This window comes from Arctopsyche grandis, chromosome 7 (assembly GCF_051622035.1).
Source record: "Arctopsyche grandis isolate Sample6627 chromosome 7, ASM5162203v2, whole genome shotgun sequence".
Taxonomy (NCBI): Eukaryota; Metazoa; Arthropoda; class Insecta; order Trichoptera; family Hydropsychidae; genus Arctopsyche; species Arctopsyche grandis.
Window position 1 is genome coordinate 6,228,811 of NC_135361.1, and position 18,158 is coordinate 6,246,968.

An 18,158-nucleotide genomic window follows, 5' to 3' on the forward strand; every position below is an offset into this window, starting at 1 on the left:
CTCGTCGTCGTCATCGTCATCGAAACCTTCGAGAATATTCCGCAACAACAAAATACATCGAGCGGAACAGCGCCAAGCATTCCAGAAAATACTACGCCTCGACGAAAGCAAATTCCCCTTGTACGCATCAATAACTAAATGCTCGTACAACCACTTCCACCAAGCATTCCAGAAAATTCGACGCCTCGACGAAAGCAAATTCCTTTCGTACGCATCAACAAACTAAATGCTCGTACGACCACTTCCACCAAGCATTCCAGAAAATTCGACGCCTCGACGAAAGCAAATTCCTTTCGTACGCATCAATAACCACTTCCACCAAGCATTCCAGAAACCATATAAAAGGAGGTACAACCCAAACAACGCCAGTTGACCCACAGCAGCAAGTGTCGACACAAAGCAGCAGACCAGTCGACATACAGCTCCTGACCAGCCACCACTACACTACGCGGACTTGGAAGATCAACCAGCCGGACGAGCCAGCAACACACTGCCGTATCCAGAGACCTTCCGAACATAGCCGAACACCGAGCCAGCAACACACTGCCGCATCCAGAGACCTTCTGAACATAGCTGAATGCCGAGCCAGCGACACTCTACCATATCCAGAGACCGCTGAACGACATACTTTTACCAACAATTAACCATACTTGTGTATACGTGTTACTACCAAATAAATACCACATTCAACATATAGTTGTATTAATACCGAACACAGACGAATCTGTCTACAATACATGGCGGACTGGTGGTGAAGAAGACCTTCACAATAAGACTAGTTCCCATACCTGGTGACCCCGACGTGATCTACGCAACCTTCTGATCATCCAACAGCGCTGTCAACACATCGCTACCCCGCCTACATTGGTGACCCCATCTTAGAACTACGCAGCCTTCATAGCAGTCCACAGCGCAGTCAACTTCCAACCTCACCATACCTGGTGACCCCCGACTAAGAGCCACGCAGCCTTCAAAGCAGTCAACAAAGCAGCCCACAGCGCAGTCAACTTCCAACCTCACCATACCTGGTGACCCCCGACTAAGAGCCACGCAGCCTTCAAAGCAGTCAACAAAGCAGCCCACAGCGCAGTCAACTTCCAACCTCACCATAACTGGTGACCCCCGACTAAGAACCACGCAACCGCAAGCTTCGAGCAACCACAAGCTTCGCGCAACCGCAAGCTACATGCAACCGCAGACTTCACGCAACCGCAGTCTACAACGCAACCCTCAACGCAGACTTCAAACGCAGTCCGCTACATGTCCCCACAACTAGTGACCATGTCAAACAACTCCGCAGCTTTCGCCACAACAAGACGCAACCCGGAGACAACAACCAAATGGATCCACTACTGTTGATCCGCCAGCACCGCTCATCACACCTTCGATGATTCATCACCTCGATGAGCCCATGCAGGACGCCGCAGCCTGCACAACAGCACCGTCCAGACCGTCACAAACCTTCACTACCATTGTAACGACCGCAACAGTAACATGGTGTGAAAGTACATATGGACCAGCTACCAACACAACCCGCTGTTGAGTCAACCCACTCCAGCACAACCGGCGAAACAAATCGCCACTGAGCCAACTAGCTCCAACACAACACAGCCGCTGTCGAGACAACTAACTCCAGCACAATCAGCACAACGCCTGCACAACAACATCGTCCAGACCACCAACCTTCACTATCAACGTAGCCTAGACAGAATAAGCAACATGGTAGAAAAGAACAACTCGGACTGGTACGCAAAACGAGACCTGCTGTCGAGACAACCGACTCCAGCACAACCAACGAAGACCAGCACTCAACGCACTTCGCTAACCAACAGTCTCCACACAAATCCCGCTGTCGAGACAACTAACTCCAGCACAACCAACGAAGACCAGCACTCAACGCACTTCGTCAACCAACGTTCTTCACGCAAGATCCGCTGTCGAGACAACCAACTCCAGCACAACCAACGAAGACCAGCACTCAACGCACTTCGTCAACCAACGTTCTTCACGCAAGATCCGCTGTCGAGACAACCAACTCCAGCACAACCAACGAAGACCAGCACTCAACGCACTTCGTCAACCAACGTTCTTCACGCAAGACCCGCTGCCGAGACAACTAACTCCAGCACAACCAGCAAAACAGTCACGCGAATGACTCCACGCAGAACACAGCAGCCTGCACAACAGCACCATCCAAGCCATCACAAACCTTCACTACCAACGCAGCTCGCCCAAAATAAGCAACCTGGTAGAGAACAAGACTTGGACCGGCATGCAACACAAGACCCGCTGTTGAGACAACTTTCTCCAGCACAACCGGACGAACAACGACGCCATCGAGTCAATAGACTCCAACACATCAAGATTCCCACAAAATCACACACATCGCTAACACTCACCGGAGAGCCATGTAGGAATCTCGTCGTCGTCATCGTCATCGAAACCTTCGAGAATATTCCGCAACAACAAAATACATCGAGCGGAACAGCGCCAAGCATTCCAGAAAATACTACGCCTCGACGAAAGCAAATTCCCCTTGTACGCATCAATAACTAAATGCTCGTACAACCACTTCCACCAAGCATTCCAGAAAATTCGACGCCTCGACGAAAGCAAATTCCTTTCGTACGCATCAACAAACTAAATGCTCGTACGACCACTTCCACCAAGCATTCCAGAAAATTCGACGCCTCGACGAAAGCAAATTCCTTTCGTACGCATCAATAACCACTTCCACCAAGCATTCCAGAAACCATATAAAAGGAGGTACAACCCAAACAACGCCAGTCGACCCACAGCAGCAAGCGTCGACACAAAGCAGCAGATCAGTCGACATACAGCTCCTGACCAGCCACCACTACACTACGCGGACTTGGAAGATCAACCAGCCGGACGAGCCAGCAACACACTGCCGTATCCAGAGACCTTCCGAACATAGCCGAACACCGAGCCAGCAACACACTGCCGCATCCAGAGACCTTCTGAACATAGCTGAATGCCGAGCCAGCGACACTCTACCATATCCAGAGACCGCTGAACGACATACTTTTACCAACAATTAACCATACTTGTGTATACGTGTTACTACCAAATAAATACCACATTCAACATATAGTTGTATTAATACCGAACACAGACGAATCTGTCTACAATACATGGCGGACTGGTGGTGAAGAAGACCTTCACAATAAGACTAGTTCCCATATCACTATCCCAAGGTTACTATTAAGTCGCTGGTGGCCACAGTAAAATCCACTAGTGGCCGCACTTGAGAACCACTGCCCTAGATAGATTTCGAGTCTTGTAAAGGTGTGCTTAGACCAGAGAAATGTAATATTAATAGAAGTGGCTTTAGGTGTTCTTTTGCGGTCTCCGTGACGGGCCCGAATGTGAAACGCCCGAAAACGCAAATATCGGAAGGCAAAGATCGAAAATCGAAAGATGTTAAGTCGAAAGATCAAAAAAAAGGGTGCATGGTAAGCAGTACATACTCACTTAATTTGCGCGAGCAAGATACAACAGGAACAAGAGGAATAGGCTTTTCCTCCCGTATTCTGCGCGCGCACATTAATACGGGAGGAAAAGCCTGTTCCTTTTGTTCCTATTGTATCCTGCTCGCGCAAATTAAGTGAGTATGTACCGTTTACCATGCACCCTTTTTTACCTTTCGACTTAAGATCTTTCGATTTTCGATCTTTGACTTCCGATATTTGCGTTTTCGGGTCTTTCACATTCGGGCCCGTGAGGTAGACCCGTTCTTTTGTTGTCAAGTGACATTCTGTCCACGGACAGGTCTACATAATTTTATCATCAGTCGTATTTGACGCTCGGTGCTCGACGTATGTCCGATAAAAACTTCTCTGTTTGTTTATATTACTCGCAAGATGGGCAAGCATCGGTAAAAATTGCACAATACATTCAAAAACACACAATAAACAACATGGGGTACATTTTTATAAGTAAATTGATCCGATTGTATTCCGTGCATTGTAGCGTATTTATAGACGTGCCGCGTAATATTGACAACAATTATTTATTCGTAAGGCCCCTCTATTCTTATTACTAGTCACCGGACCCAGAAGGTGCCGCGTATTGTTCAAAGATTGTATATGCATTGTTAAAGGTTTGACGAACCTTTTTTACAAAGGATTTACAACAATGGATTGCACTGTGACTATCCTACCTCTACTTATTACATCTCTCTGGTTTAGACTCTCTAATATATCTTGCAACAATATAAAATAAACAAAACAAGTCTATTAATGAATGTACTTTTCCAAAACTAGTTCGATCTCATTCATTGTTGTTAAAATGTAATGCTTAAAAAGTTGTAGGCGGGTGGAATATGCTCGAATGTTTGGCGTCGTTCCACTCGATTTAGTTTAATGGATACAGGTGTTCTTCGACTTGAGATGACGTCAATGGTTGAGCGTGAGAAATGTATTCTCCGTCGCAATAGATTTCGATTGCGGTGACGAGATTCCTACAAAGTAATGTAAAATGCAATCTGAATAAATGCCAAGCCACAATCTAAAATATTCGGGATTTCGTTATGTGTTAGGATGTTAGGGATTTCCATCGGGAAATTCTGCTATTTTAGTATTGTACAACGCACACCGAATGAAATGAGAGTCGATAAAATTATATTCGTTAAAAAATACGAAACAAGACATTGTACTTTTTAAAATGCATTTAGGTTAGCTTCTTGTATACTTGTGTATTGCTGTTGCAGGTTACAATAACTAGAGGACGGCGGGTTAAATTGGCTAACAACTACCCACTATGTCACCACTATTTGAGTACGATTTATGTACAATAAAATTTATATAAAAGTTTAAAATTCATAGATGTCTCGTTAACTTCGAGTTTTTCAGTGTCTCGGAATTTAGCGACTTATGTAATAAAAATGCTGTATTGTTTGTAATTGGCCAGGAAGGTGCATTGGGGTTTACCTATTAGGCCTTCCTGGTATATTTGTCTATATTTATGTAAAATAAATAAATGTGATTTACACCGGAATTTCTGAATTTATAACCATAGCAAAATTTATCGATGGATATCCCTAACTGCTGAGTATTTTAGATTCTGACTTGGCATTTAGATTGTGAGCATTACATTTTAACAACAATGAAGAAGATGAAACTAGTTTTGGAAAAATATATTCATTAATAGACTTCTTTCGTTTATTTCATATTATTGCAAGATATATTAGAGAGTCTAAGCACACCTTTACAAAACTCGAAATACTCGGCGGTAGCTATCTAAGGAAGTGATCTATGGTTTGTTTGGTTTAGCTACAATGTTAATACCTGCTTTCTATTGGATTTCTAAAATAACTCTGGTTGGAAATGTTAGCGAAATTTTCAGCGTGGCGGGCTTTCAACAGAAAAGACGCCAGCACTGAAAGGGTTCAATAAAATTGAAATAAATAAATCTGTCACGGTCAAATAGTCGAATAGTGGCGAGCGCACACAAATTAATCAGCGGGCGCCATGGCGCCCGCAGTCATGGGGTTTGAAGCCCCTGATTTAATTCAAGGCTACATACTTGCATGCATACATACAGTGAGCGGCAAAAAAAAGTACGCAGATAGATTTCGGTCAAAAAATGCGAAACTAACCTTTCTACCTGCCCTAAACAATGAGCTATTCCAACCTTTTTTTTTTAAACTATTCGATGTACCGTTAGGTTTAAGATAAACAAAGCTGATGGTCAATTCAACGTTCAGTTTCGTGTAAACTTCCGTGATAATAACATCGTTTCGAAGAAATGTCTTCTTACCATATGTCAGCCGACGTAAAAACGACGATTTTGACTCTTATGAAGAAGAAAATCGCGTTAAGGGAGATTGGTCGTCGGATAGGATTTAGTGAAAGTTGTGTGAGAAAATTTGTTAAGAAATTCAACGAAACAGGGCTATTAACGAGAGCTTCAGGATCCGGAAGAAAGTCTAAATTAACAAATAGGGAAAATCGGATCATCAAACAGTCCGTTCTTCAAAATCGGTTCGTAACTGCAGTCGAGATTCGGGACGAGGTCCGGGCTTCAACATCCACATCGGTGCATACCCGTACCATCCAAAGGGAGCTCAACAAAATTGGATTTAGAGCGATTAAAAACGCGGAGAAACCACTTTTAACTACTCAAATGAAGAAAAGACGATTAAAATGGGCCATGGATAAAAAAAATTGGACACCGGAGGACTGGTACGGGGTGGTATTTTCTGACGAGTACAGATTTAACTTGTTTAGCTCAGATGGGAAGACCACAGTTCGCCTTCGACGTGGAGAGATTTTTCACGAAGGCTGCTTTTCACCAACGCTGAACAATTCCCCGTATGTTGTGATATGGGGATGCATCACTGTACATGGAGTGGGGCCTCTGGAGTTCGTCCGAGCATCCGTGAGTGCCACCCAATACGAAGACACGATACGGGAACAAGTTTTACCCACCGTCGAAGGACTTACAGAATTCGTTGCTGATCCAATTTTTCAGGACGATTCTGCACCTTGTCACCGAACTCATTCTGTAAGTTATCAAACCGTTTTACTATATCTAATTTGTTTTGTATGCAGTAAGTATTATCGAGATATTTTAGATAACCAAATATAAGGAAAGTTTGGGGATAAAATCTCTCACCTGGCCCGGCAGCAGTCCTGACCTCAACATTATGGAAAATTTATGGGTGATTTTAAAGAGGAAAGTGAGAGGCCACAAACCAGAAACACTTCAAGAACTAGAAGCTCGCATCGTTGAAACATGGGAGAATGAAATTACTCCGGATTTAATAAAAAAATTATATAATTCAATGCCGAGAAGGATTGAAACAGTCATAACAAATAAAGGTGGAATTGCGAAATATTAAGGTAAATAATTCTGTTTTTTTTTTATTATATTTCTTATTAAAATAGCATATAAAAAATATTTATGTACAAATTATAAAAATTTTTACAGCGTGAAGATTGTTCCAAAATAATCGTTTAAAAACGACCAAACTCCACCGTCATACATTTCACTAATAAATTCAATATTTAAATAAATATATACAGCGTTATAATTCATAATCTGTCATACTTCTTTTTAATCATAGTTTAAAAAAAAATTATATCAAGAATTGTGTAAATGTGTTCTTTTTTTTGTCGCTCATTGTACTTGCCTACCTTCAATTTTTTTTATTTTATTAAAAATAGCCCCACCGACAAAAAGTTTTCTTTTTAAAACATTCCAAAATGAAAATATGAACTCGTAAATATATTGACATATTCTACCTGTGTCACAAACAGAAATCTAGGTCATTAGGTATTTTCGATAAATCTACTATTGATCAAACAGCTCCCTTGAAAACAACTTTGCGTTTCAGCAGCACTCAATATTCAGTGTGGTTTGTAAAACCAATCAACTCAATTGTGTCCTGTTAATATAATCATTTCCGTTGAAAAGTTTGCGTATTCACATACTTTCTGCGTGACTATTCAATAGCAGCAATCATCAACAATGAACTCTGCAATCGAAGTGTATGAAAAACGCATACAGCACAGAACAATGCCAGATTGGCACATGGGACTGACTAAACTTCGAGACACGGCCCGTTCGAAGAGGCATGATGCATTCGATCTACGCAACATGTCTATTCAACTGAGAAACGAAACAAAAACCCTGACCAAATGGGATACCTATAAAAACAACGAGAGATTACAAGAAAGGTCCGTGAACATTCATTTATCAAATGAATTTACATATAAATAGAGTATAATTTAGTTATTTTCTGTGATTTTAGAATATTCAATGTTAGTCTATGGTGTAATGAATTACAAAACACACTGGAGAACACAAACGCTGAAATCTTTGCACTCAAACAAGAGAAAGTGAATACAGAAAGGTGCATGGATGCTTTACATCTGCCGTTATCTGTAGTATCCGACTGTTTGATGAATAGGGATACTCGCCGTTTCACAGAAACAACAAAGGACGATCTCGACAATGAATTGAAAAGGGTTCAATTTTATCTTTGTACTGTTTAATATATGTATCTGTGTGTACATATTTAATAAAACATTCATTTTAAGGAGTTATTTGTGGTAGAGAGTAATAAGCAACATTTAGCGGACGTGTGTTGTGACGCTTGGGAAAGACTTACGAAGCTCGAAGCGATTAAAAGAAGGTTACAGATTGAAATTGCACACAAGTCTGATACAGTATATATAGACGAGGATCAGATGAACATGGACAAGCACAGTACTGGTATATCGTACCAACTAGAACCATTCCGAACGTTACAAAAGTTATTATTTTTAATCTATGTTTCATTTTATTTGATTAAATCAAACAATCATACAGTTATATTACCGATTTTTATAGCTCTATCACAGAAGACAGTTGGTTGGACCTGACTAAAGATACCATAAACATTGCTAATGGATTGAAAGATGAATCAAAAATGATGAGGGAGATTTTATTTAAAGCAAGAGAGCAATCAAGTAACGAACTAAATGCCCAAAAAAATATAGTGGATCATGTTTTGAGAAAGAGGGTTTTTGATACTCAAAAGTCCCGGAATGAATTGCAATGGCAAAAAATGAAGGCATCAATAACTGAATATTTATTTATGAAACAGTTTATATACACTTTATGATATATATAAAATCGATTGTTTATTTATTTTAGATGAAAAATACTATGGAAAAGGCGGCTATAGAGATAAGGACGTTAGAGAATGCATTGTTGGCAAAAATTAATGTAGGAAAGTTGGTGGAAACTCGTGCTGAAAATAGAACGTATCGTCCAAATTTGGAACTTGTGCGTGATAAAGTGGTGAGTGGATTGGAGGAAGAAGCGAGGAATGTCAAGAAGACGATGATGATGTTACAAAATAAAATCGATAACATGAAGTAAGTACAATGAAATATGCGATTACATAAAAATATGTAGTGTGTGATGGCAAAAAATATGAAAATTTCAGGTCAAATTACAATTCAATGGAAAAAACACTGTCAGATATTGAGAAAGATTTACAAGACAAAGAAGACACTTTGGAAATTGATAGTCGATGTTTGGAAATAAGAACTCCATTAGCATATTCGCTGCAGACGCAAACACAGCGCAATATTGGTCTGACTAAAATACAAGATGAAATCAGCTCTTATTAAACATTTTTTTTTATTATTTATATATCAAAATATACAATAATTTATTTTAAAAAATGTCAAATGTGCAACATGTAACAAAATAGCTAACAATGTGTTCAATATATAATAAAATTAATGCAAGTAGTTAATATTTTGCACTAAAATATCTCATAGAGTGCACAGTATACAAAAGTACTTACAAATTTTAGCTTATTGAAAGCAATAAGCTTATATTTGTTCATTTTTAATACAACAATAGGTTGTTGGCCTCTGTTTAATTGTTATTTGTAACCTTATACTAAAACGAAATTCTCTATTGGAATGGAAACAATGTTACGAACATTACAATCATAAAAGATTGTAACGTTTTAAAATATGCTTAAAAATATTTGTGTCTATGACTAGAATTTTTCAAATATTTTTAACATTTCGAAGCATTATATAAATCAAATTAACAAACAAAAAAAACAAAACATTATATTATATAAGAGTCAAAACCTTCGAATAATGATTTGTTAAATACATACATATAATACTTTCACATTATAAACTATTCAACAAAATATACTCTTACAATATTATAAGCATGGAAGAATTTTGATTTACATAACCCAAACGTGTTCAATTTATTCATCGAAAGGCACAAACAATAGTAAACGTGTGTACGTGGTTATAAGGTGCATATTTAAATTTGATTGTGATTTAAATTCGTAAAGCATTGCGTCAACACGTGCAATCAAATCTTCAACAGACGATAACCGTCGCTCAAAAGCTGCGACAGCTTGTCTATCTTCTCCTGCGTCAGCAACCTGTTGGAAGCCAATCTTATAGACGGATCGGGACAATTTATCTCCGAGTCTCGCAAATAAGTGGCGACACTCAATATGATGCCGTTGTCGGCGCAATGATCGGCAATCTTTTGCAAATAAATTTGTTTGTCATCAACGCTCATGTTGGGATTGCGCAAATAAATATGCTTGATGGGAGATAAATCGTCGCCGCGAATACTGAAATCTTCTAATTTCTCAAGCGACCTGAAAAACAATGCAAATATTATAATACACAGCCGAGAAAACTTCATCATTTTACTCATAGATGTAGAATAGCCTAGATATGCCATTACATACAAATTTCGTTGGAGATCTTGTCGCCACTATCTGAGGGGTGCGGGGGGTTTAACTAGCGGGGAAGTGGTGAAAAAAAGGAAGGAACGCAGCGGTCAGTAACCAGTTTATGTACATATGTACATGCACTAAAGTTTTATTTTATTTATAACTTTATTTTATTGGACACTCCACGTGACAGTAAACCAAACTAATAAAGCCATATTAAGAAAAAAATATTTAGCTATACACACTATATTAAACTACAAATGTATGTATGTTACTATAATAAAACCATCATTAACTATTACAATATTTAAACATTAGTAACTTCCACAAGGATCAATTTTAAAGCTGACACTTTAATATTTAGTTCATTGTTTGTAGTTTTAAACTTAATGTCGATTTCTGAATTTCCTTCAGTGCCAACAGTGGCAGAGGTTTTCGACCGCTGTTCCATCAGTGCATATAACACTACATACATCGCGCCGATATTTCATTATATGTTAAAATACTACTATAATTGAAGACATTATATATTAATTCTTTCTTATAATATGTGATGCCATCCGCCTTTTTATGTTTTCTTGAGTAATTGTAACACAATTTCACTAAACACGTTGGAATTTTCGAAAAGTGTCAATCGACCTTCCTACTTAGAAGCTAACTAGCTACTGAGAGAGAGTATGCATCCTCTGTACTTTTTTTTTTGTGTGTGCATCCTCCAACAGGGTGACCGGCTTAGAGCGTCAGGGCCTATCTATGTATTCTACATCTATGGTCATACTAGATTGTACCTGTTCAACTTTTCGGAATTGTCACGCAGTTCATTCAATCGAGTCGGTTCAGCTTCAATGAAATCCAAAGCTTTTAGTGCACCTTGAGATAATAGAGGAGGTAAGGATGCGCTAAAACAATAACCTGAAATAATATATATATATATAATTTTTGTTATCATTGAATATATGACCATTTTGTTTAATTTACATTCATTTGTTTACAAACTTTCAACTCAAATTCAGCACAATGTAAGCATTGAAATTATAATATATACCTAAACCGGATAATCTCTGATGTTCGACGATAAAATGACTTCCGACGCAAAAGCCTCCGATAGACGAAAACGAATGTTCAAGAGATCCGACGATTAAATCGATTTCTGAAATCGGTATATTCAAATGTTCCGTCAATCCTCGACCTTTTTCACCCAACACCTAAATTAAAAAATTAAGCAAACATTATATGCGAAATTAAGTATTTAACCATCGGTAATGAGCCGTATTATGTACTTGCAAGTAAAGTGTGATATCGATATAAATAATCAAAAAATAAATCAGAACTGCATTTTAAATAATGAAATTACTCCGAGCAACAACAAAAAATCATGGTATTTTACTTACCGGAGCGGAGACTAATCAATTTTTAATAAGTTTGATTGACTTAATTCGAATATGACAATTATTTTTGTTGATTTTCTCTCGTTTATGAGATACGAGCGTTTAAAAAATGCGCAATTTTTACAGATTTTGCAGTTTTTAACTCAAAATCTGGTATTACTGTACCAAAAGTGAGTATTGGAATCAATAGTCAGATGTATTTAACTATTAATTGTGATTTTTGATTGCTATAAAACATGTATAATTAATTATCTAGCGAATTTTAAAAGTCAAAAATATATATATTTTTACACATATTTTTCTCCAGCTATTATGTATTTATAGGGCAAGTTTAATATTTCATTGCGTTTACAAGGATTGGGGTTTTTATCTCAATATTTTGTTTTATTATCTAAACGTACTGTTTCGAGTGGTAAATGATTTTAAATTACAATATGAAATGTTCTAGGCAGGATTGCTCATCGCTCGGAAGTAAGCATGAGCGAGTGAGATCGAATGATGCGCTCTCCATTCTTCATGTCGCTCTTGCATCATGCATAGTCATCAACAACAGCATTTTGTAACTCAATTTAAAATCATTTATCGCATATTTTGGATAAAAAAAAAATATTGATATAAAAAACCAATCTTTGTAAACGTGGAAAAGTGAAAAATTAGCGAAATAAAATCATAATATTACGGAAAAGTGTATAAAAAATGTTGTCAGACGAAAGAGCGAAGTGAAATACATATAGAAGAGGCTTGTAAAAAAGTATACTTTTAAATGACACGTATTTTAAAGCAATAAAACTATCACATCAATAGAAAAAATATGCGACTATTGATTCCAATACTCACTTTTGTCAAAGCAATACTAGATTTTGAGATAAAGCCTGCAAAAGCCAAAAATCTGTAAAAATTGCGCATTTTTTTAAACGCTCATATCCAGTACCGGCCTTACACCCAATGGCGCCCTCGGGCTATTTTTTATAAACACCCTTAGAAAAAATTTCTCCTTTGGCGATCGAATGTAAAATTTTGTATGGCTTTTGGCGCTTTAATTTTAAAATTTAAAGCGCATTTGATGCATCGAGCGGTGCCCTAACAGCCCCCCCTAAAACCGGCACTGCTCATATCTCATAAACGAGAGAAAACCAACAAAAATCATTTTCATATTCGAATTTAGTGAGTCAAACTTAGTAAATTTTATTAAACGCCCATTTTTTTCAACGAAAGAAAATCAACAAAAACCATTGTCATATTCGAATTTAGTGGGTTAAACTTAGTAAAGATTGACACGTTTACGCTCCGGTAATTTTTTATTGTTCAGTGTAATCAATGTCGTACCCCAATAGTCAAGCTCTCATCCAAAATCATTCGTAATTTGTATTTTCTCCTCAATTCAACCAATTTAGCCAGAGGGCACATGGTGCCCGTATTGTAATAGATCGATTCGGCAATGACGAACGACCGTTTCTTAGCGATGATATCCGACGAAGCAATGAGAAGTTCCTCGAGATGTTCCATATCATTGTGGCGGAAATATTTCACAGTACTCCTCGAGGAATCGATGCCTTTCTGTATGGCAAAGTGCACACACTCATCACTGAAATCAAATTACCAACAAATGAATCGTTCCCGAACGGTGGTACACTTACAATGGACGATGAACTGAATTACTCACGCAAACAATATATCACCCTTCCTCGCATACGCTGGAATGGCACTGGCGATGGTGGTGAAGCCGTACGAATAAACAACAGCTTCTTCAACGCCCATGAAATTAGCCAGGCGTTCTTCGAGTTCTAAATGAACATCGATTGTGCCGTAAAACCCGCGAGGCCCACACGAGCCCACGCCATACTTTCGCAGCGCAGCAAGGGCCGAGTCGATGATGCCTTCTTCGTTACCCAGTGATAGGAAGCTCGTCGCCCCCAAGTTGCAAGCGTCTTCTGATATTTTTCCCATTATCTTGGGCTTGGTCGGCTCTACATTGGTCTCGACAAGCGGATACGGTTTCCAATCTAGGAGTCTTTGTTCATCGACGACGATCTTTTTTTCTTTTTTGGTTTCATTGCTTGTCCACGTTTTGAATAATACGTATAATAAGAAAAGTCCCATAATAATCGTCCACCATCCTACCTAAAATACGATACGATACATATATAAATATAAAGAAAGTATGAAATGCTTAAATATGTAAGGAAAATTATGTGAATTTTGATTGTAAAGTGTTGCTCAGAATGGAAGTATGTTGGAGAAATATCTTGGATGGTGTACGGTTGAAAAAAAAGATAATGTTGAAATACAATGTAATTGAAAAGGAATATCATATTTTTTTTGGTAATCATCAAATGATGTATAGCAGAGAAAAAATTATGGAATTTGTACGAAGAGAAAAAAATAGTTCACAATGAAAATTTTAAGGTACAAATAACATTCCAACAATTATTTATTTCAATATAAATGGTTTTTTTATAAAATTTTATTGAAATAAGGAAAAAAAATACAATTTTTACTACATATTTGGTTTTGTTTTTAATAGAAAAAAAAGAGCACTCGAAATTATCAGCACTCACGTTATCTATTATTAAAAACCTAGGAGTAAACATCACTAAAAAAAAAATAATTGGGCTAATCTAACCATAATTTTTTGCATGACCTTAATTTGACTTAATCTATAGGAAGAAATCTTTAATTTTATTACATTTGTAAAGAAAAATATATATAATTTTTAAATATTTTGATATTTCTACATATGCTAGATCAGCGTTTCTCAACGTGGGTCTAAATGACCCCCTTGAGAGGCCCAGACCCTCTCAAAGGAGGCACAAACCAAAATTCTACTTTCGGGGAAGCATATTGTGAATCTATGGTCGACTTGGGTATCACTTTTGATCCTCAATTCACCTTTCACAACCACATCAAGACAGTTGCTGACGTTATTCTCCAACCCCTCGTCTTCTCGCTTGCTTTTCAACTCGCTTGTTAGAAGTAAGCTAGAGTATAATGCGATTGTGTGGAATGCTCATGAAGCAAACAACTCTCTTATTATCGAAAAAGTGCAAAAAGCATTTCTTCGTTTTCTATATAAGAAAGAGTATGGGTACTATCCATATCTCTATCCTACTCCTTTCCTTTTGGGCATGCTTGGGTATAATTCCCTTGAACTACTCATTAATTCGTTTCGTTCTCCAGATACTATGTGGTAATACGTCATGCCCGTTGTTACTGGAACAGTTGGGACATTATATCCCTAATAACTATGTGCGTGGTAGACATCATCATTCGATGGTAGTACCTCCTGCTCGCACAGTTCTTTTTCGAATGGCTCCTATACCAAGAGCTATTCGACTTCTCAATGAAATCGTTGCTGCTGTGCCTGAATGCGATATTTTCCACCTAGGTGAGAGTAGATTATCGGATATTATGTTAACATATTTATCTGGTAAGTTGCGCTCATCATTATTTTCAATTTGAATGTGATGTATGAGTGGAATCTTAATCTACTCTCTTCCATTCGGGCCTCGCTGTGATTTAATTTTTTATTTATATTTTGTTTTATTTTATTTTACTTTTTCTTTCTCCTTATGTACATTTTTATGTACTATTTAATTTTGTTCAGTGTGAAACTAAGAATGGGATTTATGGATTTTATTTTTGTTTTTTACACTTTTGTTCATTATTTTTTTTTCTGATGTATTATTTTTCTTTTGTTACTTTTTTTTAATTTTTTTTTTATGTTTTTCTACTTTTGCTTTTTATTTTATATTTTACTTGTTTTATCTTATTTCAGCCATTGTGGCGCATTAGATTCTTCCTGTAATGCCACAATGGTCCAAAACTATTAAAACTATTTTTTATATTGTAATAATATTGAAAGAAGAGCTTAAATGTTTTATTTGTCATCAAACTGAATATACGTTTGCATTTCGGAAAATATACTAGCTTGTGCAACCGATGCTTCATTGGTTGGCAAATATCGAGGATTTGGACGACGTGATTCGACAAAATTTCCAGCATCGGCTACTATTTCTAATGAAATACAAGACGATGTTCTTTACATATATATTGAACATTTGATGCAGCTTCATGAGGATATGCAAGTTAGATTTAATGATATTATAAATCTAAATATTCCAGATTGGGTGATTGATCTGTTTAGTGTGAATGCAATTGATATTGATATCGAATTGCAAAAAAGTCTGATAGATCTGTAAAGTAATATGAATGCACAAGTAAGATTTAAACTAAATAGAGATCATTTTTGGATCAGCACTGAAGTATAGCGAGTATATTTCCACAGCTTTGGGAAAAGGCAAGTTTATATTTCACTGCATTTTCATACATGTCCGACCACGGCTAAGAAACGCTGTACTAGATAACTTATTAAAAGGTAAATGTCGATTTCTCACTAGACTTTAAATACATATTTTTGAAAATTCGAAACCGATTATAGTACGATATATTATTTATACAAAAACCCACAGTCCATTCGAAACACAATCAGTTTAGCGATAATAGGTTCTAAAACATAGTGAGTCACGCGTGAGGCAAATGCATTCTCGGAATGCAACCAATATCGATAAATATTCAATCCAATAAAGTAGACGCATATTTAAATTTGGCGCTTCTCGTGCGTCACATTTTTTGCGGGAATTTAGGTCCAAGGTCAGATCAGAGTATGAGAAACGCGGCTAAAGTTCGCTCGACGAAAATTTCATCTACAATTTACGTGACCATGGTTTGTTGTGTATATAAAAACTATCACGAATTAATTGGAGAATTGACGAAGTGTGCAGTGCGCGTGATGGGGCGACATTAATGGCAATGGTAGTGGTAGTGGAAATGATCAAGTAATAGTCGAAGAAATGTCACCAGAGTGAGGAGATAGCCGGCGATAACCATGACGACCGACGAGCGCCGCAACCAGCGCCGAACTAAACTCGCACTATGCGCTATGCGCTTTGTCCTAAACACTGCATTTGCCGACCATTCATTATTTACGTTTCAACTAAATGCCGTATTGGCACGAACATAGCTCGGTTCGGTGATCGTTGGTCACAAAGTGCTCGCCCAAAAGTCACCAAAATCTCTATAACGGATCATCTGGCAGCCGAAAAGTCCATCGTACTAACGATAACTATCATACTAACGAAAACTCGAGTGCCAAATATTCCGCATTCGCGGTTTTCATAGCAAAAATTGTCTTTGTGACCATCGCAATGTGACTATTAATCCGATTACCTGTATCTCGTTCTACATACTTGGAGCAGGATTGAAAGGAAAAATTAAATAAAAATAAAAAGGATCTTTCATCTTCCTCTCTTCATTAAATGTCATCCTCACTTCCATCTATATTTTTTAAATTTATTTTACACTAGCTGAACCCTACATGCAATGCCATAATGCAAACGTATGCAATTCCCGTTCCCGTTCCCGTTCCCGTTCCCGTTCTCGTTCCCGTTCCCATTTGTCGGAAAAACGCATGCAGCGAACACATTTTAAATTATTGCGTTCCAATGACACTCATTCCCGTTTTTTAACAGTAATCTTCCTGGACATGCATACAACAAATCCTGAAAGTTCTATCGTAATCTGTTCAGTGGTTTAGGAGCCTATTCGAAACAACACACAGTCACACAGACATTCATTTTTATATATAATGAAAAGATACCTATAATATTTTTTATTAACCTAATATATTATGGAGGATGAACGAATGAGACGACTGGCATGTTAATGCACGTGTTTATTATATGACAGCTGAAGACAGAGTGAGTAGCGGCTCTCCGAACCCAGCCGGGTTGGTCCCCACTCGCAGGAAGGCAACCAAACTCGACCATGTCGTATAAGCGAGCCGCCACAATATAATTTGGAAAAAGACTTTGTATGTACGTATGTAACCTTCGTTCGTTGGTTTGTAGACGACAAATTTGATTTATTTTTTTTCGATTCATAGGCGCCGATTCGATTTTTTTCGATTCAAAGGATTCGAGTCCCCGCATGGGGCGCCGCCGGTAGACTAATATATAATTTGGAAAGAGAGTTTGCATATATGTATGTAACATTGGTTGGTTGGGTGAGTGGAAACACAAAATTCGAAGTCCCCGCAGGGGGCGCCGCCAGAGGCACAGCCCCATGGGGCACCGCCGGGGGAGCAGCCACCAGATTCTGGTATTTTTTTTTAATTTTCATTTTTTGCTTTTTGTAATTATCTTACTTTATATTACAAATTCCGAGCGAAGCCGGGTAATACAGCTAGTAGTAAATAAATAAATAAAATATGGTTTTGTTAAATCCTAACGAAATACCATATACTGAAAAGCATGACAAAAAAAACGATGATAGCAAGTGGGGGCCTCAAATTTCAAATGATCCCCATATATGTATGTATACTTGATCCGCCATTGGCTGTTAATCAATGTACATATGTAAGTAGGTAAATACATACACACATATATGGTTTTACTACTACTACTACCATCGAGTAATCTAAAACGGTACTCTGAACTGGTCGAACAATTTTACTTTTCTACAAGAACGGACATTGA

General features: G+C 37.8%; 2 protein-coding genes and 1 long non-coding RNA gene across 3 annotated transcripts; 1 reads left to right on the plus strand and 2 right to left on the minus strand.

Moving 5' to 3' along the window:
• Positions 1-595: 595 nt before the first annotated feature.
• Positions 596-3,106, minus strand: LOC143914012 (uncharacterized). The gene is made up of 4 exons (XR_013260789.1): positions 2,961-3,106; positions 1,750-2,908; positions 939-1,688; positions 596-788 (listed from the first exon to the last, which is right to left on the minus strand). It is a non-coding gene; the product is annotated as an uncharacterized LOC143914012 (long non-coding RNA).
• A 4,388-nt stretch (positions 3,107-7,494) lies between these two features.
• LOC143914788 (tektin-2) lies at positions 7,495-9,704 on the plus strand. The gene is made up of 6 exons (XM_077435133.1): positions 7,495-7,703; positions 7,778-7,994; positions 8,067-8,281; positions 8,359-8,581; positions 8,665-8,888; positions 8,960-9,704. The coding sequence occupies exons 1-6, from the start codon at positions 7,495-7,497 to the stop codon at positions 9,144-9,146; spliced, it is 1,275 nt and encodes a 424-aa protein (XP_077291259.1). The 3' UTR covers positions 9,147-9,704.
• On the minus strand, positions 9,166-16,558 carry LOC143914787 (serine palmitoyltransferase 1-like). The gene is made up of 6 exons (XM_077435132.1): positions 16,483-16,558; positions 13,289-13,746; positions 12,952-13,210; positions 11,283-11,442; positions 11,026-11,149; positions 9,166-10,159 (listed from the first exon to the last, which is right to left on the minus strand). The coding sequence occupies exons 1-6, from the start codon at positions 16,510-16,512 to the stop codon at positions 9,862-9,864; spliced, it is 1,329 nt and encodes a 442-aa protein (XP_077291258.1). The 5' UTR covers positions 16,513-16,558; the 3' UTR covers positions 9,166-9,861.
• Positions 16,559-18,158: the final 1,600 nt, after the last annotated feature.

Coding starts and splice junctions, on each gene's coding strand:
- LOC143914788 (XM_077435133.1), top strand. CDS start 7,495: ATGAACTCTGCAATCGAAGTGTATGAAAAACGCATACAGCACAGAACA. Junction 8,282..8,358: donor CCATTCCGAACGTTACAAAA/GTTATTATTTTT, acceptor CGATTTTTATAG/CTCTATCACAGAAGACAGTT. Junction 8,889..8,959: donor AATAAAATCGATAACATGAA/GTAAGTACAATG, acceptor TGAAAATTTCAG/GTCAAATTACAATTCAATGG.
- LOC143914787 (XM_077435132.1), bottom strand. CDS start 16,512: ATGGTTATCGCCGGCTATCTCCTCACTCTG. Junction 13,211..13,288: donor AAGGGTGATATATTGTTTGC/GTGAGTAATTCA, acceptor ATTTGATTTCAG/TGATGAGTGTGTGCACTTTG. Junction 11,443..12,951: donor ATGAGAGCTTGACTATTGGG/GTACGACATTGA, acceptor TTTTTAATTTAG/GTGTTGGGTGAAAAAGGTCG.